Source organism: Hypanus sabinus, chromosome 3, assembly GCF_030144855.1.
Source record: "Hypanus sabinus isolate sHypSab1 chromosome 3, sHypSab1.hap1, whole genome shotgun sequence".
Taxonomy (NCBI): Eukaryota; Metazoa; Chordata; class Chondrichthyes; order Myliobatiformes; family Dasyatidae; genus Hypanus; species Hypanus sabinus.
This window is the reverse complement of record NC_082708.1, coordinates 161,979,119-161,995,279: the sequence shown is the minus strand read 5'-3', so window position 1 is coordinate 161,995,279 and position 16,161 is coordinate 161,979,119. Positions and strand designations below refer to the sequence as shown.

The following is a 16,161-nucleotide window of genomic DNA, read 5'->3' as shown; positions in this document are numbered from 1 at the left end:
TTTCATGGCACACGTCAGTAAGAAACCTGATTCTGAAACTAATTCCTCCAGCAGATTGTTTATTGCTCCAGATTCCAGCATCTGCAGTCTCTGTGTCTGTATCAAATCGACATGGTTGGCACAGACATAGTGAGCCAAAGGGCCTATATCCCTAGGTGTTACATTTTGTGTACTAGGTTTCATGTTGTGTTCTATCCACTCTCTCCAGTCCATTCAACGTTTAATATATTTCTATCAATTCGCCCACAACCTACTCATCCCAAAGGAAAAAAGTTTATGCTGCCCTGAACCCTGCTTGTACCTGCAGCCCCTGATCCTGGGAACCATCCCTGTAACTGTTTTCTGGACTCCCTTGAAAATCTTCACATCTTTCCCCAAATGACGCACAAGAACTGAAGATGCCACTCGAGTTATAGATCCTAGAGCAACTGTAGCATGGATACAAGCCCAATAAGTTCATGCCAACACCAGTTAGTTCCAATTCCCTGAATTAGGCCCATATCCCTCTAAGCCCCACCCCTCCATGTAGCTATCCAAGCATTTTTTTAAAATAATACTATTGCACCTGCCTCAACCACTTCTTTTGGCGCTTTTTCCATCACTCTCTGGGTGAAAAAAGTTGTCTCTCAGGTCCCTTTTAAAACCTTCTCCTCTCTCCTTAAACCTATGCCCCCTTGTTTTGGACTCCCTACCCTGGGGAAGGGACCAGAGTAAGAATCAGGTTTAATATCATTGACATGTGTCATGAAATTTGTTGTTTGTTGGCAACAGCACAGTGCAATACATAAAAACACAAATTACAGGAAGAAATATACAGACAGTATGAAATATATTAAATAAGTAGTGCATGAAGAGAGCAAAGATAAGTGAATTAGTGTTCATGGGTTCAATGTCCGTTCAGACATCTGACGATGGAGGAGAAGAAGCTGCTCCTAAGTCATTCATTGTGTTCTCCAGATCACTGTACCTCCTCCCTGATGGTAGCGCTGAGCAGAGGGCATGCCCTACGTAATGAGGGTCCTTAATGATGGATGCCGCCTTTTTGAGGCATTACCTGCTCAGTGGCCCTTCCGTATCAGACGGTGATGTAACCAGTTAGAATGCTCTCCACAGTACATCTGTAGAAATTTGCTACAATCTTTGGTGACATACCAAATCTCCTCAAACTCCTAATGAAATATAACTGTTGAGATGCCTTCTTTGTAACTGCATCAATACCCTGCGCCCAGAGGAGATCTTCAGAGATGTTGACACCCAGGAACTTGAAACTGCTCACTCCACTGCTGATCCCTCAATGAGAACTGGTGTGTGTTCCCCTGTCTAACCCTTTCTGAAGTCCACAATCAGTTCCTTGGTCTTACTGACATTGAGTGTGAGGTTGTTGGTACAGCAACACTCAACCAGCTGACCTACTGTATCTCTCTCTAATACTATCTACCTTATATATGCCTCCTATAACATTAAACAATTCTATGCAATTGACCCTATGTTCCAAGGAATAAAGACCTAATTTGGCCAACTTCTCTCTTTAACCCAGACCTTCTAGTCTAGACAGTATCCTCACAATTTTTTTCTGCAGACTTGCCAGCGGAACCACATCTTTCCTACTACAGGATAGCAAAAACAGTACACAGTGCTCTAGGTGCAGCCTTACCAACAACATATATAATCGTGACATAATGTGCCAGCTTCCTATAGTCAATTCCTTGACTGACGAAGACCAGTATGCTAAATACATTTTTTAAACCACTCTGTGGCACTCCTATCAATGAACAACACACTTGTATGCTTTAGCCTCTCTGTTCTATTACACTCACTCTGGCCTACCATTCACACTGTAAACCCTACACTTCCCAAACTGCAGCATCTCACTCTAATCTGTATTGAAATCCATTTGGTTGGCCCACTCCCCTAAATGATCAAGAACCCCCTATAATCTATGATAACCTTCACTGTCAACAACACCTCCTAATTAACCAGTGTTTCATAAGATTCAGCTTATTTCTCTGTTTTAACACACTATGCCTCTACTGATAAAGCCCAGAATTGTCCCTGCCTTACTGATCATTTTCTCAATCTGCCCTGGCACTATTCGTTAATTATGTACCTATGTCACCAGCACCCCCTTCCATCATTTTTGAACAGTACCTTTTATTCTACATTGACATTCCTTATTATTTTTACCAAAGTGCATCACTTCATATTTTCCTGCACTAAACTTCATTTGCCATGTATCCGCCCGTTCCACCAACTCAATTCATCACAATGCTCCTAGACCAGGGGTCGGCAACCCGCGGCTCTTTCATCTCTGTGCTGCGACTCCCTGTAGCTTTGGAAAATAAACGATGAGTATTTAATTAAAATGTATTTTATGTTAGTTTGTTAGTCTTTGAAATGTAATTCTAAATTTGAAGATTATGGTGATCTTGTACGATCTAAATAAGACGTGTTTTTGTCGCTATTAATATACGTCACCACTGCCAATGCCTGACACCCGGGAGTGCGCGATTTCTTTAATTTTTCGATCCAAGGTAGGCTAACTATGGAGAATTCTAAAAAAAGAAAAGTGACTGAAGAAAACAGAACGTTTAATGATAGGTGGGCAGATTCATTTGCTTTCACTGCTGACGAGACTGGTTTACCAGTATGCTTAATATGCAATGAGAAACTAGCAAACAACAAAAATTCAAATGTCACAAGACATTTCCAGAATAAACACGCAGCCTTTGCTCAAAAATATCCGGATGGAGATGAGAGAAAAAAAGCCGTTTCAGAACTGATGCGGAAGGTTGATCTGAGCAAAAATCATTTCAAGAAATGGATGAAGTCTGGAAAATCAACTACATATGCTAGTTTTGTTGCCGCTCAGGAAATAGTCAGGCACGGGAAGCAGTGTCCAGAGGGAAGGTGCTGAAACGTTTTGTCGCATGTCTGGAAGAAGTGAAAACTTTCCTGGGCAGCAAAGGGCTCACCTTTCCTCAGCTAGAACAGCCAGAGTGGCTGGAAAAGCTACACTTCATGGGAGACATGACAGCGCACCTGAACACGCTGAACACAGCTCTTCAGGGGAAAGGACGCACAGCCCTGCACATGTTGGAGGATGTTTTGGCATTCGAGCACAAGTTGACAGTGCTTGCCAGAGATTTACAGAAAGGCACCTTGTCTCACTTCCCCAATTTGAGAGAGTTCAAACAAGCTCACGACATGATAAATTCGGAGTATTTACATTCTGCAATCATCGCAATGCAAACATCGTTTGGGAAACGCTTCTGTGAGTTCAGAGAGGAAAAAAACACATTATCCTTCCCGGTCACTCCCCTAAGCATCGATCCATCCCTACTGAATACGACTGCATTGGCAGGTGTGAGTCAACCTGATCTTGAGATGGAACTGGCTGACATAGCCGACAAAGACATATGGGTGTCCAAGTTTAGACGCTTGACAGCAGACCTTGAAGATGTTGCCCATCAGAAGGCCGTTCTTGCTCAGAATCACAAATGGAGTGATATTGAAAACCTCCCCAAACCGGACAAACTTGTGTTCGAAACATGGAATGCTAATCCCGACTTTTATGTAAACATTAAAAAGTATGCGCTTGGAGTCCTGTCGATCTTTGGATCCACATATGTATGTGAGCAGGTGTTCTCCAACATGAACTTTATTAAAAACAAACATCGCGCACGCCTCACAGATGACAGCTTGCGATCCTGTGTAAAGATGAAGGTGACATCATACAGCCCTGATGAGCAGACGCTGTGCGCTGAGGTCCAGGAGCAGAAATCCCATTAACCAAGTATGATAAATATTTTAATTGCCTATTATTTTACGTATATTCATATTTTTTCATTGTTCAGTGAAATAGTCCTTTTATTTTCAGGTTGACAGCTGGCTGACGTTATTTTTGGTTTGCTGCTGGCAGACAATTTAAGTTCGGCGTTTTTCATAAATACAAGAAGGACTCAAATAGACATTGAGTATTTTACTTAAAAGTAACCTTCAACCCAACGTCTTATTTTCGGAGTTCAAAATGTTATTGCTGCATGTAGAAATGTAATTTTGTTTTCTCTGCAGGAGTTCATCGATTTCATAAATGCAACACATTATAGTTTGTTTATACATAGCATAAAGGCAAAAAAAAACGTTGTATGCAGTGTTATTTCATTTTAAACGGGTTTTGTGGCTCCCAGTGTTTTCTTTTCTGTGGGAAACGGGTCCAAATGGCTCTTTCAGTGGTAAAGGTTGCCGACCCCTGTCCTAGACTGTTCCAGTAAATCTATTCCCCACTCTCCCCAAGGCTCAACGTCCCTTCCTAATGGGACGACCCTGAAGTGGACGTGACTGCTGCTGGAACCTTTCACAGACTTCTTGGGCACGATTTTTAAAAAGTTGGCCCACGTTTTTAAAGAAAAGTCAGTCCTCATTCAGACATCATGGGATTGCGCGAGGGGGGAAGGGACATGTTGAGGCAGGGGACATGCTGAGGGAGTGGTCTTGCTGGGTAGGAGGGAGGCACTAAGGGAAGGACTGTGCTGAGGAAAGGGGACCATGTCAGGGGAAGGGATCTGTGCTTGAGTAGGAGATGCCGCAGGGGGAGAAATACAACTTGAGGAGATGAGTGGACTGGGGCAGGGACTGCACTGGGGCGGAGGGGTGCTTGGTGGAGGAAGAGGCATGTTGGGAAAGGGGAGGGGACACCCTGGGGGAGATGGGGGGGATGCATTGGGAGACTTGAGGCGAAAGGGAGTGAGCATGCTAGGGGACTGGAGGGGTTTGCAATGGAGGGAAAGGAGGGGATGGACTGGAGGAGTAGAGAGGAGATGCTGGGAGAGGATAGGATATGTACTGAAGGGAGGGGAATGGTCTCACTGGGTTGTGGAGAGGGACAGATGAGGATTCTGTCTTGGACAGTGAAAGCTCCTTCACGTGTTGTCTGGTAACTAAGGAAGCAACATGCTTTGCCAGCAGACAGAAAGGAGACTGTGTACCCAGAGAGATCTCCCGTACCTGTTTGGGCTGCTCGAGAATCTGAAGGTAAGGTCCATCAGCTGGAAGGAAAGAGAAATCAAGTGATTACCACAGGCAGAAAACAGACTTACTGGATGTACATCTCGTGCACCAGACAGACTGGAATCTAATTACAGAACACCAGTGGAAAGTCCCATGCCAACAGGGGAAAGCACTCAAAAAGCTAAACACCAAATACTGGAAATCCATACTGAAGAAAATGCAGGAGACACGCAGCATGTCCACCCTTGCAACAGTGGGGAAAGAGGCAATGGAAAGACCAACACTGTCCCTCCCTCCAGGAAAAGGAGGCTGACGGGTTGACTGGGAGGTAGTTACACCTATGATACAGGACACAGGTGACTGTCAGGAGAGGGGAAGGGGACAGACAGCCATCTACCCACGTACTGCACCTTAGATGTAACTACCGCCCTGTTTTACCTGTCAATCAATAGGCAGGGTGCTCCTGCGGCTGTTCCCCTCAGTAACAAGTATATTGTTTTGGATACTATTGTGGTGGGGTGGGGTGGGGTGGGAGACGACCGAGGAGAGGAAAGCCACAGTAGTCAGGGTCTTTGGCACTGAATCTGGCTCTGTGACTCAGGATGGAAGGGGGGAGAAGAGGCAGGCTGTAGTGATCATGGGTTCACTAGTCAGGGGAACAGACAGCAGGTTCTGCGGACAAGAATGAGGTTCCTCTTGGGTGCCAGGTCAGGGACATCTCAGATCGAATCCACAGTATTCTTAAGTGGGAGAGTGAGCAGCCAGAGATTATGGTTCACGTTGGTACCAGTGACATAGGCGGGAGAGGTGACGAGGTCCTGCAAAGTGAGTTCAGGGAGTTAGGTGCTAAGTTAAAGGACAGGATCTCCAGGATGCTGATCTCAGTATTGCTACCTATGCCACATGCTAGTGCGGCTAGAAATAGGAAGATTATAGAGTTTAGATGGCTTCAGATATTTGGATTATTGGGCTCTCTTTCAGGGAAGGTAGGACCTGTACAAAAGGGACTGTTTACAGCTGAACTGGAAGGGTTCTAATATCCTTACAGGAAGGTTTGCTAGTGCTGCACTGGAGGGTTTAAACTAGAGCTGAAGGGGAACAGGAATCAGAGTGCCGGGGCAGCTAATGGAGCAGTTGTAGGCAAAGAGGATTTTAAGTCTACTTACTAAGTCAGGAATACAAAGGTTGAGCGTGGTGGCACAACTGTTCCGAGTTGCGTCTATTTCAATGTGAGGAGTTTTCTAGGTAAGGCGGATGAGCTTGGAGCATGGGTCAGCATGTAGAATTATATTATTGCCATTAGTGAGCTGCTGGTTACAGGAGGGGCAGGACTGACAACGTTCCAAGGTTCTATTGTTAGACAAGACAGTGGGAGAGATATTAAAAAGGGGAGGGATGGCATTACTAGTCAGGGAAAATGTCTTGGCAATGCTCAGACAGTACTGTCTGAAGGGTTGGTCCAGACTACTGAGGCTGTGTTAGTGGAACTAACGAATTGGAAAGGGATTACATTATGGACTACCCAATAGGCAATGGGATTTACAGAAGCAAATTTTGTAGAGAAATAGCCAACAGTTGCAAGAAAAATAAGGTTGTGATAGTTGGTGATTTCCACATAGTGGCTGGAATTCCCATACTATCAAAAGGACTAGATGGGATAGAGTTCATCAAATAAAGTTTCTAATTAGTGAGGTCTGAATTCAAGAGTATGACACTGGATCTCCTATTGGGGAACAAGACACGGCAGGTGTCTAAAGTGTACTGCTTGTAGTGGAACATTTTGGATCCAGTGATTATAATTCCATTAGTTTCAAGATAATTATGAAGAAAGATAGGACTGGTCCTCGGGTTGAGATTCTAAATTGAAGAAAGGGTAATCTTGATGACACCGGAAAGGATCTGGCAGGTGTGGAATGGGATAGGCAGCTTTCTGGCAAATAAATGGGACCCTTCAGAAGTGAAATACTGAGAGTAGAGAGATTGGATGTTCCTATTAGAATAATAGGCTAGGCTGACAGGTTCAGGGAACCTTGGTTTTCAAGTGTACTGAGGTTAAGAAGGAGGTGGCAGATATAGCCAGCAAGGACAAATGGTTTACTTGCCGAGTATAAGGAATGCAAGAGAACACATAAGAGGGAAATAAGGAGGGCTGTAAGAATGTATTAGGTTCTTCAGAGAGATGAGGTGAAGGAGAATACCAAGGGCTTCTACAGATATATCAAGAGCAAAAGGATGGCAAAAGCCAAAGAGTGGGCATATAACAGAGCACAAATTAATAGAAAGTTAGAGGATTGGAAAGCTTTTAAATACCAACAGAAGGCTACTACTGAAAAGTAATTAAGGTAAAGATAAGAGTACGAAAGTAAGCTATCCAATTATATTAAAGAGGACACAAAAAGTTTCTTCAGATACATAAAGCATAAGAGAGGTGAGAGTGGATATTGGACCTCTGGAAACAATGCTGGAGAGGTAGTAATGGTGGACAAGGAAATGGCAAATGAACTGAATAAATATTTTGCATCAGTCTTCACTGTGGAAGACACTAGCAATATGGTGGAAATTCCAGATGTCAAGGGTCATAAAGTGTGTGTAGTTATCATTACTAGGGAGAACTAAAAGATCTGAAGATAGTCAAGTCACCTGGACCGGATGGAGTACCACCCAGCGTTCTGAAAGAGGTGGCTGAAGAGATCGTGGATGCAACAGTAATGATCTTTCAAGAATCAATTGATTCTGGAATGGCTCTGGAGGAATGAAAAATTGTAAATGCCACTCCAAGAAGGGAGAGAGGCAGGAGAAAGAAAATAATAGGCCAAACACGAGGAAATCTGCAGATGCTGGAAATTCAAACAACGCACACAAAATGCTGGTGGAACACAGCAGGCCAGGCAGCATCTATAGGAAGAAGCACTGTCGACATTTCGGGCCGAGATCCTTCGTCAGGACTAACTGAAAGGAAAGATACTAAGAGATTTGAAAGTAGTGGGGGGAGGGGGAAATGTGAAATGATAGGGGAAGACCGGAGGAGGTGGGATGAAGCTAAGAGCTGGAAAGGTGAATGGCAAAAGGGATACAGAGCTGGAGAAGGGAAAGGATCATGGGACGGGAGGCCTAGAGAGAAAGAAAGGGGGAGGGGGAGCACCAGAGGGAGATGGAGAACAGGCAGAGTGACGGGCAGAGAGAGAGAAAAAAAACAAACAACTAAATATGTCAGGGATGGGGCCAGTTATAGGCCAGTTAGTCTGACCTCAGAGGTTGGGAAGATATTGGAGTTGATTGTTAAGGATGTGGTTTCAGGATACTTGTAGGCACATGGTAAAATAGGCTGTAGTCTGCATAGTTTCCTCAAGGGAAAATCTTGCCTGATAAATCTGTTGGAATTCTTTGAAGAAATAACAAACAAGATAGACAAAGGAGAATCAGTTGATGTTGTGTATTTGGATTTTCAGAAGGCCTTTGACAATCTGCCACACGAGGCTGCTTTACAAGCTACAAGCCCATTGTATTATAGGACAGATTCTAGCATGGATAAAGCAGTGGCTGATTGGCAGGAGGCAAAGAGTGGGAATAAAGGGAGTCTTTTCTGGTTGGCTGCCTCTGACTGGTGGTGTTCCACAGGGGTCTGTGTAGGGATCAATTCGTTTTATGTTATATGTTAATGATTTGGATAATGGAATTGACAGTTTTGTTGCAAAGTTTGAAGACAATATGAAGATAGCTGGAGGACAGGTAGTTTTGAGGAAGTACAGAGGCTACAGAAGAACTACGATAGATTATGAGAATGGGCAAAGTAGTGACAGATGCAATAAAGTGTCGGGAAGTGTATGGATAAGCACTTTGGTAGAAAAAAATGAAGGAGTTAACTATTTTCTAAATAGAGAAAAAATTACAAAAACCTGATACACAAAGGGAGTTGGGAATCTTTGTGCAGGATTCCCTGAAGGTTAATTTACAGGCTGAGTTTGTGGTGAGGAAGGCAAATGCAACGTTTGCATTCATTTCAAGAGGACTAGAATATAAAAGCAAGGACATAATGTTGAGGCTTTATAAAGCATTGACGAGGCCTCACTTTGTGTATTGTGAGCTGGTTTGGGCCCCTTATCTCAGAAAGGATGTGCTGAAACTGGAGAGGGTTTAATGAAAACGATTCCTAGTTTGAACTATTTGTCATATGAAGAGCATTTAATGGCTCTAGGCCTGCATTCACTAGAATTCAGAAGAATGAAGGATGACCTCATTGAAACCTATCAAAAGGTAAAAGGCCTTGACAGAATGGGAGAGGATGTTTCCTATAGTGGGAGAGACAAAGACCCGAGGACACAGCCTCAGAATAGAGGGGTGTTCTTTTAGAACGGAGATGAGGAGGAATTTCTTTAGCCAGACAGTGGTGAACCTGTGGAATTCTTTGCCACAAACAGCTGTGGAGGCCAAGTCTTTATGTATAGTTAAGGCAAAGGTTGATAGATTCTTGACTGGTCAGGGCATGAAGGGTTACGGGGAGTGTGCAGGAGATTGGGGCTGTGAGGAAAAATGGATCAACCTTGATGAAATGGTGGAGCAGACTCAATGGGCCAAATGGCCCAATTCTGCTCTGAAGTCTTATGGACTTATGGACAAAATTGGTCCCTCTGAAGATCAGCGTGGTCATCTATGCATACAGCTGAAAGAAATGGGGGAGATTTTAAACTTATTTTTTTGTATCTGTATTTACTTGGGAGATGGACGAGGGTCTATAGAAGTGAGGCAAAGCAGTAGTGCGGTTATGGACCATATACAGATTACAGAGGAGGAGGTGCTTGCTGCTTTGAGGCAAGTTAGGGTGAATAAATCCCCAGGGCCTGACAAGGTGTTCCCTTGGATCTTGTGGAGGTAAGTTCAGAAATTGCAGGGATCCTGGCCAAGGTATTTAAAATGTCCTTAGCCACAGGTGAGGTGCTAGAAGACTGGAGGATTGTCAATGTTGTTCCAGAAAGGCTATATAAATAAGCTGGGAAATTTTAGGCCAGTGAGGCTGATGTCAGTAGTGGGTAAATTACTGGGAGGTATGCTAAGGGACCAGATATACAGTACAAGTATTTTGAATGGACAAGACCTGATTAGGGATGGTCAACATTGCTTTGTTTGTGGAGGTCTTGCCCAACCAATCTCATAGCTTTTCAAGGAGGTTACCAAGAAGGTTGAAGGAAAGACAGTGGACTTTAGTAAGGCACTTGACAAGGTCCCATGTCTCAGGTTGGACTAAAAGGTTTAGTCACTCAGCATTCAGAATAAAAGTAGTAAACTGGATTAAACATTGGTTTCATGGGAGAAGCCAGAGAATGGTAGTAGATGGTTGCATCTGATTGGAAACCTGTGACTCATGGTGTGCTGTCCCATCGCTGACCCATCCGTCACTGACCTAATGACCTCCTGTACCTCCCGTCACTGACCCACTCCATCATTGTCTCACTGTTTGTGACCTACCCGTCGCTGATCCATTGACTCACCTCGTCACTGACCTATCCATCACTCATCACTGACCCATCACCAATACTGACCCACTCCATCATTTGCACCTTGTCCCTGACCTACCCTTCACTGACCCATTGACCGACCTTGTCACCAACTCTCACTTCAATGACACCCTAGTTACTAACTTCTGACCCTCCCTGCAATTGTCTCACCTCATCCCTGACCTACCCTGTCACCGAACTCCCCTTCCCACCCCGGTTACCGACCCATTCTGTAAAATTCAGGCCGCTCACTGGTTTTGGAGGTTCATCGCCCAACCCAAGCCCCGATCAGCCTGATCTCACTGAGCTCAGATCACCCTAAGCCACCCAGCACAGGGACTGGACCTTCAGCCTGACATCCATGGCTGTCCTCAATGCTCATTCTTTTCCCCTTGCCTGGTCCATAACTTTCCAGGTGTTGCCAGTTCAAGTGCTTATCCTGACACTCCGCAAACTTGAGTCTCTGCTTCAGGTTCCAGACAGCTACCAGGAGCACCCAGCTAAACCTCATACAATTGACAGCACCAGCAGTCCGACGTGTCTCCGAGCTTTGAGAACTGAGTCACCATTCTCTGAATCTCAGCCTATTTTCCCACAGTGGAAATATTTAGTGAAATTTCACCGAAAGCTGAGATAAGAAACAGCTAGGTGTCTGTGAACAAAACCAGCTCTTCAATCTGTGTGAAACAGAAGATGAGAATGTGAAAATCTCAAAAGATTCTGTAGTCTCGTCATCAAATGGACAGTGAGAAGCAGAATCCAGATATGTCAGGATGTTATGGCGTTCCGAAATCTGCTGCAAAGAAAGGAAAGTATGGGGAGGAGTAGGTGGGGGGGAGGGAGGGGAGCGGATTTGTGTGAGAGAGAGATGGAGTAAATGAGAGACGCGCAGAGGAAGGGCGAGTGAGAGAAAGAGGGGCAAGGGGGCAGAGGTAGAAGCCATGCTCATTGAAGGTTCTGAATGCTCAGAGGCGAAAGACAGACGACCTGTAAGGCTTCCACTGGGGAGTCAGCCCACTAGAGGGGTTGTGGGAGGTGGAGGGAGATTGACATTCTTTAGCACAAACAGCTGCACCCTGTTAACTTCTGACATTTCATAGTATCACTGCGTTGGACAGTGCTGAAATGGCGTGTACTCACGTGTGTGTAGAGGCGTGTCTGCAGCACCACTGGCAGGGTTGAACATGACTCCGGAGATGTCCAGTGCTGCTGTGTAGTCGTCAATGTAGATCTACACAAGGTAACGAGGACAAAGGGAGTTAACACAGGAGAACAGGAGCCGCTGAGCAGAGCTCACTGCCACCACTTCACCTTCACTCAAGAGCGCAGGAGAGAAATCCTGGGATTACAGGCGAGGATAAGGTCAAACGCTGCCCAAATACTGAGCAAAGTATTGGTCAAACAGCTGGATCCCACCACCACAACTTCCCACATCTGGATCCACACCTGGATCCCACTGAGCATTCCTGTCATCAATCCTACTGACCAATCCCCATCCACCACATCTGGATCCCCACAGACTTTTTCTCATCCGGATCCCACCCACCGCACTTCACCTCTGGATCCCCAAATTGGTTATTCCTCACGTCTGAATCCCACCCAACGCCCCCACATCAGGATCCCACCATTCCTTACACCTGGATCCCACCTGCCATTGCCAAAGCCACTCCCTTGCTGTTTGCCACATGTGGAATCCGTACACCACTCTCCCTGTCTGGATCCCCACCGACTATTCCACACACCCGGTTCTTGGTTCTCATATAGAGGAAAACTCCTTTCCCTTAACATCTTAATATTTTTCAATCAAATCCCTTCTCCCTCCTCTAAACCCCACCAGATACAAACCCAGCCTGTCTAACCTCTACCCTGGAGAACCTGCCCACTCCAAGTATCGGCCTAATAAATGGAATTGCTTCCAACTAATTAATGCCTTTCTTTTAAAACAACCAATCCCTATGACACCGAAACACCACCTTATTACTTCTGTATTCAATTTCCCAGCAAGAAACTTTTGCTTTTGAATTACTCCCTGTCCCCTAGTACTAGTGGTTCATGAATCACAGGTACCCAGACACCTCCACACTTACAGCAGTTCAACCTCTCTCTGCTCTAGCTCTCCAGCCACATTGGGGAAGCCCTCTGCCCACTCCCCACCCTATCAATGTTCCCTACCCACACCATCAATGTTCCTCACCCACAGCCTCACCCCATCAATACCTTCTCTATATCCTCTTTACGACTCACTTTCCTGAGCTTGCTTCTCTTCCTAGGTTTAGATGACAGTTAATGTCTTGTAACACTAACTGTTTGCTTTCCGCACGCACTGTCTGCCCTGTTAACAGTTTCCAGCTTTTCTTACTTTTGATGAGTCACCAGCAAACTGTACCTGTGGTGTGCACTGTCTGTTATACACATCATAAATGATCAAACGGTTCAGTCGTTGTTCAGACCAAACAACAAAATGAGGAAGAAATGTGATCAAAGTGATTTTGACCGTGGAATGATTGTTGACGTCAGACAGGGTGGTTTGAATATCTCAGAAACTGCTGATCTCCTGGAGTTTTCACTCCCATCAGTCTCTACAGCAGGCACTCCCAAACTTTTTGTATGCTATGGACCAATACCATTAAGCACGGGGTCTGTGACCCCAGGTTGGAAACCCTGCTTTAGATTTTACAGGGAAATGAGGCGAGAAACAAAAGAAAACTTTCAATAAGTGGTCTGAACAACAATGAACTTCTTGGCCATGTCTGCATGCTTTTATGCATTGAGTTGCTGCCACATGATTGGCTAATTAGATAGTTACATTAATGAGTAAGTGTACAGGTGTACCCAATAAAGTTTGCGACTGAGTATAGACAGACTGAATGTGTTGAAGACCGACAAATGGAGTTTAACGGGAGAAGGTGGATATTCGTAAGAGATAGACAGTTTGAAACTGAGTGAAATCCAGTGGGATCGTGGTGCTCTTATTACAAGAATCACAAAAAAAAATTAACTCTAACACCTGGTTATTAGAAGACAAACAGCATTTTGAGCTTTATTGTGAAGGGGTTGGTGTTTGTTGCAATGATATTAGTGAGACCTCAGCTGGTATGAAGTTTTGATCTCCTTACCCATAAAGAGGTAGCATGGCACTGCAGCTAGTCTCAAGGAGATTCAGCAGGGTGGTTCCTGGAATCAGATGGTTGTCCTATCGAGAGAGGCTGGACAGTTTGAGTCTGTATTCCATGCAGTTTAGAAGAATGAGGGGTGACTGAACTCAAACATACAAGCTCCTAAGGGGGCTTGACAGGGGAGATGTTAGGATATCTTCACCAGTGGGAGAGTTACAAACAAGGAGCCATGAGGGGCTGATTCTTCTAAACTGTGAAATTTTCTTTTCTCATAGAGGGCGGCAAACTTTTGGAATTCTCCACCCCTGAGGTGGAGGAAGCAGGATCCTATAACCACTAAAGTGGAGGGGGCTAAAGATTTGATAGGCTGAAGAATAGAAGGGATGTGGTGAAATGGCACAGAAGAGGAACATACAGAAACTGCACTGCAGTGGATCGGAGGTGCTACAAGGGTTAGTAAAACTGCCAACGCATCACTGGCACCCACCTACCTGCCATCAGGACATATATACAGAAGGGGGCCAGAAAATGGCCAGTAACTTCATGAAGGATTGCTCATGGATTGCTTGTACCACTCCCATCAGGGAAGAGGCTATGCAGCATCCACGACAGGACCAACAGACTCAGGAACTATTAATTCCCCCAAGCAACATGGCTATTGAACACCTCAAGCCATGAACCCACCCCACACCTCCCCCATCACCACAACGTACATTCACCATGCCTCACTTTATGTACAGACATTCAGTCTGTGTATATCACAATTACTTGTTACCTATTTATTGAGACACCACACAGAACAGACCCTTCTGGCCTACGAGCCATGCCACCCAGCAATCTCTCGACTTGATCCCAGCCTAATCACGAGACAACTTGCAATGACCAAATAAGCTGTGGGAGGAAACCAGAGCACCCAGAAGAAATCCCTGTGGTCACAGGGAGAACGTACAAACTCCTAACAGACTGCGGCGGTTATTGCACCCGAATTGCAGGCACTGTAATAGCGTTATGCTAACCGCCTCGCTACCGTACCGGTTTCTTTTATACTTATTGTGTTTTTTATGCTGCATTGGATCCGGGGTAACAATCATTTCATTCTCCCCTATACTTGAGTACTGAAAAATAACAATAAATAATCTTGAATCTTGAAGTCAGCATAGATCAGCCATGATCATATTGAATGGTGGGATAGGCTTGTGGGGCCAAGTGGTCTCTCTGCTCCCATTTTCTTGTGATTCTATGTGTTATCTCAAGTATTTCTCAGAGCTCTGTCTTGACGTCATTAATTAATCATTTCTGATGTTCAGCTCACTGGCCTGTAGTTTCCTGCTTTATCTCTCCCTCTCTTTTGAACAATGGAATTATATTTATCATTTTCCAACTTCTCCAAAACCCGGGAACTTTGAGAATTAAAACCAGTCCAACAACTTCCTCAAACACAAGGAAATCTGCAGATGCTGGGAATTCAAGGGACACAGAGCTGGAGAAGGGAGAGGATCGTGGGACGGGAGGCCTAGGGAGAAAGAAAGAGGAAGGGGAGCACCAGAGGGAGATGGAGAACAGGCAAGGAGTGATTGTGAGAGGGGCAGAGAGAGAAAAAAGGGGGGGGGGAATAGATAAATAAGGGATGGGGTAAGAAGGGGAGGAGGGGCATTAACGGAAGTTATAGAAATCAGTGTTCATGCCATCAGGTTGGAGGCTACCCAGACAGAATATCAGGTGTTGTTCCTCCAACCTGAGTGTGGCTTCATCTTGACAGTAGAGGAGGCCATGGATAGATATATCAGAATGGGAATGGGATGTGGAATTAAAATGTGTGGCCACTGGGAGATGCTGCATTCTCTGGTGGACTGACCTCCAACATGATGGCATGATTTCTTTAACTTCCGTTGATGCCCCTCCTCCCCTTCTTACCCCATCCATTATTTATCTATTCCCCCCTTTTTTCTCTCTGTCCCTCTCACAATCACTCCTTGCCTGTTCTCCATCTCCCTCTGGTCCTCCCCTTCCCTCTTCTTTCTCCTGAGGCCTCCCATCCCACGATCCTCCCCCTTCTCCAGCTCTGTGTCCCTTGAATTCCCAGCATCTGCAGATTTCCTTGTGTTTGAGGAAGTTGTTGCACTGGTTTTAATTCTCAAAGTTCCTGGGTTTTGGAGAAGTTGGAGAGTGATAAATGTAATTCCATTGTTCAAAAGAGAGGGAGAGAAAAAGCAGGAAACTACAGGCCAGTGAGCTCTGTATCCCTTTTGCCAACCTCCTTTCTAGCTCTTAGCTTCATCCCTCCCCCTCCTGTCTTCTCCTATCATTTTGTATTTCCTCTTCCCCCTCCCCATCCCACTTTCAAATCTCTTACTATCTTTTCTTTCAGTTAGTCCTGACGAAGTGTCTCGGCTCGAAACGTCGACAGTGCTTCTTCCTATAGATGCTGCCTGGCCTGCTGCGTTCCATCAGCATTTTGTGTGTGTTGCATTAACTCCCTCACTCACCACTTTTGTCAGCCACAGCTCCAACAATTCACACTGGGCTATTGTCCTCAGGTTTGTCCC

The 16,161-nt window shown here is 45.1% G+C and overlaps 1 protein-coding gene across 4 annotated transcripts in view; it reads right to left on the bottom strand.

Moving 5' to 3' along the window:
- Positions 1-16,161, bottom strand: part of LOC132391842 (nuclear factor NF-kappa-B p105 subunit-like) — a 124,736-nt gene that overhangs the window by 81,167 nt on the left and 27,408 nt on the right. For all 4 annotated transcript variants that reach the window (XM_059965518.1, XM_059965516.1, XM_059965517.1 and 1 more), the window contains exons 3-4: positions 11,640-11,730; positions 5,005-5,045 (exon numbers count right to left, since the gene is read on the bottom strand). In XM_059965518.1, coding sequence (XP_059821501.1) covers positions 5,005-5,045; positions 11,640-11,730 — 132 coding nt within the window. The remainder of the gene's footprint in view (positions 1-5,004; positions 5,046-11,639; positions 11,731-16,161) is intronic.